General features: G+C 35.6%; 1 protein-coding gene across 1 annotated transcript in view; it reads left to right on the top strand.

Annotated features, from left to right (window-relative positions):
* Positions 1–8,419, top strand: part of ROCK2 (Rho-associated, coiled-coil containing protein kinase 2) — a 169,228-nt gene that overhangs the window by 103,537 nt on the left and 57,272 nt on the right. Inside the window, exon 5 of the mRNA XM_008572959.1 lies at positions 912–1,172. Coding sequence (XP_008571181.1) covers positions 912–1,172 — 261 coding nt within the window. The remainder of the gene's footprint in view (positions 1–911; positions 1,173–8,419) is intronic.

Raw genomic sequence — 8,419 nt, 5'->3', positions numbered from 1 at the left:
GAACCCTCGGCGGGAGCGCCGCCGTGCTTCCCAAGCGGCGCACTATAGCAGTGCGCCACCGGGCCGGCCCCTTGCTTCTATTTTATGACGTTGGTTTTCCTCAAATGTTGATTCTTAGTTTTGTTTTATGTTTTGCCTGTTTGTGGAAACCTTTCTGTTTGCATTATTTGCTTCTGGGAGGGATGGGATGTATTGTTTGGTGGGATATGGAGATAACCTTTTCTTCTGAGTTTGTGGTTTCTCTGTCTTGGGGAGGGGGGAACAGCAACCTAGGTTGGTGTCTTATTTCTCTGGTTCCAATGCCATTGCTACTATAGTGAGTGCAGGTAACAGTGTCACTTGCTGCTTATCACAAGCAAAATGATGGGGAATGGGAGAGGAGTTAGCCCTGTTCCAAATATTGCTACTAATTACTCATTCTTGTATTTGATGAATCTGGAATCTTTTAGATTTTTCTAAACTCCTCCTACCTCCTCAGCTCTCTTTTATGTGAGTTCTGTGCAGTAATTTGTTAGGTTTCAGAAAGCTATTTTTTAAAAACTGGAATGAATTCTGTCTGTCATTATTTCACCTTTTGTGTTCCTCATTCCTATTCTGTCTCTCAAATTTTAAGTGTTTCTATTTAAATAGTTTCCTGTAGTGTATTCTCCAAGAGGGAAAATATTCATTTATGCATATTTTGATAGTAAGCTTGAAGAAGGTACCCATATAAAAATTTTGTCTGATACTGTTTTCATTCAACATGTCCAAGTCTAAAATAAAAGGTTTTATAAATTTTAACTCTGTTTTGGTTATAAAATAGTCTGTCTTTTTCAATAGTAACGATAGTTTTTTTGGTTTTGTTCTGTTTATGGTTTTAGGATTTTTTGGTTTTGTTTTAAAAATTTTTTTCTTTCTCTTTTGTTTTGCAGCTCTTTTATGCCTTTCAAGATGATAGGTATCTGTACATGGTAATGGAATACATGCCTGGTGGAGACCTTGTAAACCTTATGAGTAATTACGATGTGCCTGAAAAATGGGCCAAATTTTATACAGCTGAAGTCGTTCTTGCTCTGGATGCAATACACTCCATGGGTTTAATACACAGAGATGTGAAGCCTGACAACATGCTTTTGGATAAACATGGACATCTAAAATTAGCAGATTTTGGCACATGTATGAAGATGGATGAAGTAAGTAAGCAAGTTTTTTGAGAACCAAAAGTAATGAAATACCTCAAATTAGGGCTTTATAGTTTTCAGCAAAGATAAATTTAGTTTTGCTAACTGTGTAGCAACTCAAGCAAGGTAAAACTAAATATTTCCTTTACTCATTATTCATCTAGCTGAAGAATACACTGGTAGATTTGGTGTATCCAAGAGAAATAAAAACTCAGGTAACTTAGTTATCTTCCTCATGGAATGCTGACAAGCATTTGCTAGCAATCAAAACTGGTTAATGTGTATAATGATGTAGGCGAAGAAGTAGGACACAAAATCTAAATTAAGATACGGGAAAATTTTTACCACCATTGTCATTTCAGTATCTTTCCTATAAAAAAGGAGATAAGGAAAGAAATTTGTTACCGTCTCCTACCCACCCCTTCTACGTCAACCATATGAATAAATTTAGGGATGTTATCTATTGTGATGCTTTACCTCCTGAGCAATTCATATTATGACTAATAGGTTTGTTGTCATTAACCTCATAGCTAATTATGATATTTATTTTGGTTGCAAATTTTATGTCTCTCTCTCTCTCTCTCTCTCTCTCTCGTACTAAAATTCTTGGCAGTAATTCCTAATGTGGAAGGATTATGTTTTATTTCCTTTGTTGTCCCTTTTTGGATCTTGGAGGTGGTTTGTAAATGTTAATATATATCGACAGCAAATTGGGTACCATCTTTTGTATGGTTTTTAATAACCTTCCAGTATGCTTATATAGCTACTGTATTTCTTGTTATTTAGTTAAAATATTTGTTTCGAATTAAGATAATTTTCTTTTCTCTTTACATCTTAACGTATACCACCTGTGCGTCATTCACTTTGATTGCTTCCTTACCTTCATTAGCAATTCATTTTCTTCCAAATTTAGCTCAGATTTTACCCATCTAGAAAGTTCTCCGTGTTAATCCTAACCTGACTGATCACTCCTCTAATGTCATAATGTCCATAATGTCCTCACTTATTCAGAATTTGTGCTATACTTTGTAGGCCATTTTTGTCAATCTTAGTCTACTCAGCTAAAACTTAACAGCCCTTTCCTTTTATGGCTTTCTTCATAGAGTCTGTAACTATGTTCTGCAACCATTAATCAATATTTAATAGGTAGAGTATTTGATTGTACCCAAAGCTCCCTCTTGTGGTATTTGGCATATTAAATGACCTTTAATGAAAATGAAGTATGAAATAATTTTCTAATAGAATATTAAAGTTTTTCATGTCTGATGTATGTTTATATGCTGTACATTCATGAGGGTATTCTGATTTTAATTAAACTAAAAACTTTTGAGGGTAGGGTGAGTGTAGAGAAATAAATCACATCCCATGTTTTTCAGGAGGGTAAGGATAGTTAAGAAAGGTGTAGAGTGTGAGAGTATGAGGAACAGGACACAATATGGTACAGTATTTACAGAATAATTTTACACGTAAAGCAAATACTAAAATCAGCTGTTGAAATATCTTGAACTGTCTCTTTACAAAGCAAAATAAAATATGGCTTATTTAATTTTGTTTACTATTTTCTTTTACCTCAGGTACAGACAATTGACTTAATTACACTCCTTGGTTCACAGTTTATTGTCATGAATAGTCTACACGAAGACCCCCCTCTTGTTTTTATTTTATGTTGTCCTCCTTTCAGTTTTTGTCTCATTTTCTTTCCTCTCCCTAATAGAAGGCCAATGTAATATGTTTTAACATAAGCTTTTGCAGAGTATTAGTAGAGTGTACATGTATATTCTTAGTTGGTATAAACAGTATGTTGGTATAGATGACATTTTGTTTACTTTTGTCCCTCAGCATTGTTTTTATATCTGTCACTGATAAATATGTTAGTTCATTACTTCTTACTGCTCTTTAGTATTCCACAGTGTCCATCAGTTTACCTTATTATTCCCCTAGAGTTGGATTGTTATGCCACCTTCCACTCTCTGCTACCAATAATACTGTCCCGAAAATCTTTATAAATGTCCCATGTGTATTCTGACAAGAATTTCTGTGTATAAACCTATAAGTGAGACTCTTGTATCAGAGGGTACATAAAGTATTGACTGATCTCTAGAATGATAGTAAATGTTTATAACCTCTTACTAGTAGTGCAAGAGGGATCTTGTCTCCCCATATTCTCACTAACTCTTCCTATTATTCAGCTCTCTAAATGTTACCAATTCCATTGGTGTAAAGTGTATAGTATCTTTTAAAAATTCTATTTATGTTATAACCAATGATGATAAACCTCACTTCATATATTTGTCAGTCATTTCTCTTTTGTGAATTACTGTGTATATCTTTTGGCTCTTTTAAAATTTCTTATATAATCTAGATAGTGATTCCATAGATATCGCTGATATCATCTTCCAGTCTGCTGCCTATTTATTCCTTTGTTTGAATAGAAATCCTTAATTTAGATATAGTTAAAGGTTTTTTTTAAGATAGTGAACTTTTAAAATGTTGATTGTTTTATCCCAAACCTTCCTTCCTCAAGTAATATTTTTAAAGAGTTACTTTAAAAAAAGAAAAAAAATGTGACAGAGACCCTATGTGGGCCACAAAGCCTAAAATATTTATAGTCTGGCCCTTTATAGAAAATGTTTGCTGACCCCTTATCTGTAATATAGATTGCTAAAATCATTTTTCAGCTATCTTGGCTCTCTATAAAACATTATGCCATAGAAAAAAGCAAAAATAAAATAACTATAAAATTATACCTTACAAGCACTAAAATAATTTGTTACTATCACGATTAAGAATAATGATATCTCATTAAGTTCTGTCATTGATAACTGTGTTACACAGTTTTCCGGATGCTGTTGCTGTTACTGTCTTTTACTTTCAAAAAAACCTTATCTGGATGTAAGTGAGAGTCACATTGTATATTTGCACCTAGATGTGTCTTACTGACAGCTGAGGGCTGGCCAGTTAGCCCAGTTGGTTGGAGTGTGGTATTATAACACCAAGGCCAAGGGTTTGGATCCCCTTACAGGCCAGCCACCAAAAAAAACCACTTCTGACAGCTGATAGCTACTGCTATTTTAAATTACTTGCGTTAATTAGATACGTTGAGTTCATTCTTTGCCTGTCGTGCATTTCATAGCAACCTTTACCACTGTTTAAGGCACATTTTATGTTAGTATTTTAAATTACCTGAAGATAAGATTTTATCCATTAATATTCTAGTGTATAACATTTGATTAAAGTGAGGCTAATTGGTGAATTGTTGAAGTTCTTAACCCTTCTACAAGTGACATCAATTTTTTAAACTATAGATATTTCTATTCATGTTTTTGAAAAACCTTTTCTGCAAAATTGTACATTAAAAAGAACAGGTTTATGGGGACAGTAAGGGTAGACCATTCAAAAGCTATGCAGCTTTGTAAACAGTGCCCTAATAAAAATAATAATTGGCATCTGGGGTGATAACTAGGATAATCCAGGTAGGCAGCTTTGTGTGGCTGTGGGCACTGCAACAGTGCAAATGCAAATGGGTTTCTAAACCAGTTGAGCTGTTTTTAGATAGAACACAGGAAGAAGCAGGACCTGCACTAGCCAGGAAACTTACCAAGCAAGAAGTATGCCTCTCTGTAAAGAAAATGCAGTTATTCATTTTAAATTTTTTTTTTCCTTTTTGTCTTTTTTCGTTTCTGGCAACGGATCGCAACCCTCAGTGTCACGCCCGTACCGGACCAGACCGGCAATGGGATCGCAACCCTCGGTGTTGCCCCCGCACCTCGCTCAGCCAGTGGGCGGGAACCGGTCTGTATGTGGGATCCGAACCCTCGGCGGGAGCGCCACCGCACTCCCAAGCGGCGCACTGTAGCAGTGTGCCACCGGGCCGGCCCTCATTTTTAATTTTTAAAATGGACTGAAAAGGCTACTACCTAGGCAGCAAACAGGCTTTTCATGTTTCTGATAATTAGGAATTCCATTTACAGTGTTTCTTTTTCACCTCCGTAGGAAGCGTTTTAAATAGTTTCTTAGACCAGCTCCAAGATTTCTGATTGACCAATTTTGTGTTTTTAGTAAATTCTCTGGATTTATATTTTGTCAGTGGTAGAACATCAGATATATTTAGCAAATACACATTTAATTTGATACATTTAAAAGAGTATTGAGGAAACTTTTGAAAAATGTACACCTGATTATCTTGCTTTCCTGGTTAAAATCCTTCAGTAGATTTCTTTCTGCTACTGAATAAAGTTCAAACTTGTTAGCTTGTCATATGAAGCCTTTTGTGATGCCTACTTTTTCACCCTCCTTCTCTATCATTTGACAGTACATTATGGCTCATAGATCTTGTATTACATATAGTTCTTTCTATACTACGATATTCCATGATTCCTGGCCTTCATATGCGCTGTTTCTACTGGCATACTAGTACTCAGGTTTCAAACTCAGTCCAAAGCTTGCTGTCTTGTGAAGGTGCCTCAGGTTGGCTCCTGTATCCTTTCAATATGCCCCCTTGTTGGAGCATTTTCTTTTTTTTTTTTTTTTGTCACTACAAGATGTTCTAGACTTGTCTTATATTTTCTCTGTCTCAGCCCTGGAATCAGCACTTCTTCAAGAAGCTCTGATTTTTTAAATTAGAGAATGGTATTTAGAAATCAGTATTTGAGGGCAAGATGTGCTCATTGCTCCTAAAGTATCATTACTTCTAGGCACTGTCAGCAAACAGAGCCTAGTAGATATATATTGTATATACTATATGTACTAAACCACATGCATACATGTTTATATTTAATTTTGTATCTATCTGTATATATCATATATTAAAAACTATGAGCTCATACTGATTGATACCTCTGATTCAAGTCCAACACCACAGGGTTCATTCTAGTCTTTCTACTTTCTTTTTTGTAATTTCTTTCTTGGACATTGAAAAACCTGGGTCTCATTATTTGTTATATATATACTTACTTGTTCAAGCCTAATATACACATAAAATTACTTTAAAATTGCCGATCTTTACCCCTGTGACAAACAGATTTGCTAACTAGAATGTATTATTTTTGTATACTTATTGTTTTTAGCGTTACACTATCCCATTAAGATACTGTTTTCCAGAGGTAATTAGATTAGTTCTTTTATTCCAGCCCCTGCAGTGTGGTTATGTTATTCATTTATAAAACAGGTTTATTTCTTACAGAGTATTCCTGTATTAGTGTGTTTTGTATTGCCATAACAGAATACCTGGAACTAGGTAATTAAGAGGATGAAATTTATTGCTTACAGTTTCTGAGGCTGGGAAGTCCAATGTTCATCTGGTGGTGGCAACAGTGATGCGGCATCTCACATTGCACGATGATGGAAGCAGAGAGATCAGAGAGAGAGAGGCAGACTCTCCTCTTTTTTTAAAGCCCTCAGAGCCACACCCCTGACCACCATTTTTAATCCATTCACTACTGCACAGTCCTACAATCCAATCACCTCTTCAAGGCTCCACCTTTCAATTATCATAATAGGATTTCCCACCCTCTTAACAGTCACAATGGGGTCCAAGTTTTTGATACATAAAACTCAGGGGCCACAATTCAAGCTTCAGTGAGTTTTGGTGGGACATAATTCAGTCCACTACAGTTCCATTTAGGTATCCCCCACATCCTGGTTTTGTTTACTTATCTGGATGTGTGAAGAGTTAAAACTATATAAAATGTATCCTCTGGTTTTAAGAGTTAAAACTGTACAAAATGTATGCTTAGAGAATGGTCACTTTGCTCCTTATCCCCACTGTTCTATTCACATTACTCCCATCTTTCCACTCTTTTCCCATTCACCCCCTGTAAGTAAACCAATCTCTTTAGTTTCTGGTTTATACTTCTATATTTCTTTTAAACAGGATCACAGAGTTGTCATAAATGTAGATTGTTATATAATTTGAGAGCTTCCTCATGAGACAGTTTTTATTTATCTTGAAGTATCTTTTTCAAATGTTTATTTTTAAAAAACCCAATATGCTAGCCAAAAATCGTAGTTAGAACATTAATTTTCTGAAAGCAGAGTGCTGTCCACATAGGTTCCCTATTAAAAAATCTTTAGTCCTACCAAAGTATTTATTCTGCATGTGTTTATTATTCAAATTGATATCCAGCTAACCCTTCCAGCCTTCATTGTGTGGAACTTTACATTTAGTTGATTTTGGACTTCACTGCATTTCTTGAACACGTTTTATGTAAGGTCATTCTTGTTCCTTTATTTATCCTATTTTATCTATCCTATTTTATCTATCTAAGCTAAGATACCACCTCTCTTCTTTAAAGCCTAACTTGTTCATCCTTCACAGCCTAATTTTATGCCAGTTCTTTCTTGTGTCTTGCCTTTTCCTCTCCTTCCTCTGAACCTTTGAATGCTAAATAATTTTTCCCTTGGTTGCATTTGTGTGTGTGTGCGCGCGTGTCCAAAAAGGTTTTGGCTCTAAGTCCCACAAGATTCAGTTTTTTAAAGTCTAATTTCTGTGGATACATGTGAAATGAAGAATTTTCTTTACCTGAGTAAGTCTCTATTAATTTTTCCCTTCAATAGAAATCTAAACTATAGGATAGTCCATGATAAAAATTAGCTGTGTACCCTGCCTTTTGAAGTCAGGCACTGTCTTGTTCATTTTTATCCTGTGTAGTAATCCACACAAAATATTACTCCCATAGTTTGCTCAATTATATCCATAAAATTTATTTTATTAATTTATATTTAAACTAGAATGACATCTGTTCTCTATTTGCTGTATACTTGGAGAAATAAAATTATTGAGTTATTTCTACCAGTTTGAGGATGAATGAAAAGATTGTTTTTGAAATTAATTTCTATAACGTTTTATAGCACTTAATTTTTTATATCATATTTTTGTATAAAAAATTTATGTAAATCATGTTTACAAAATACGTTGAGTTTCCTTTTCCCAAGGTGGTCATAATACTTAGAATTTTGGTAGTTTTTATATCTTCCTTATGAGGAATGTGGGTGACACACTTTACTAGGCTGGTAAAGGAAATGTAGGGCATTTAAATTAATGTATAAAATCTTTGGGCCGGCCTGGTGGCGCACTGGATAGTGCGCCGCTTGGGAAGCGCGGCGGCGCTCCCGCCCGGGGGTTCGGATCCCACATGCAGACCGGTTCCCGCTCACTGGCTGAGTGAGGCGCGGGAGCAGCACCGAGGGTTGTGATCCCGTTGCCGGTCCCCGGTCCGGTGCAGGGGCAACACTGAGGGCTGCGATCTGTTGCTGGACAT

Source organism: Galeopterus variegatus, unplaced genomic scaffold (genome assembly GCF_000696425.1).
Source record: "Galeopterus variegatus unplaced genomic scaffold, G_variegatus-3.0.2 Scaffold853, whole genome shotgun sequence".
NCBI lineage: Eukaryota > Metazoa > Chordata > Mammalia > Dermoptera > Cynocephalidae > Galeopterus > Galeopterus variegatus.
This window is presented reverse-complemented; position numbering and strand designations above follow the sequence as displayed.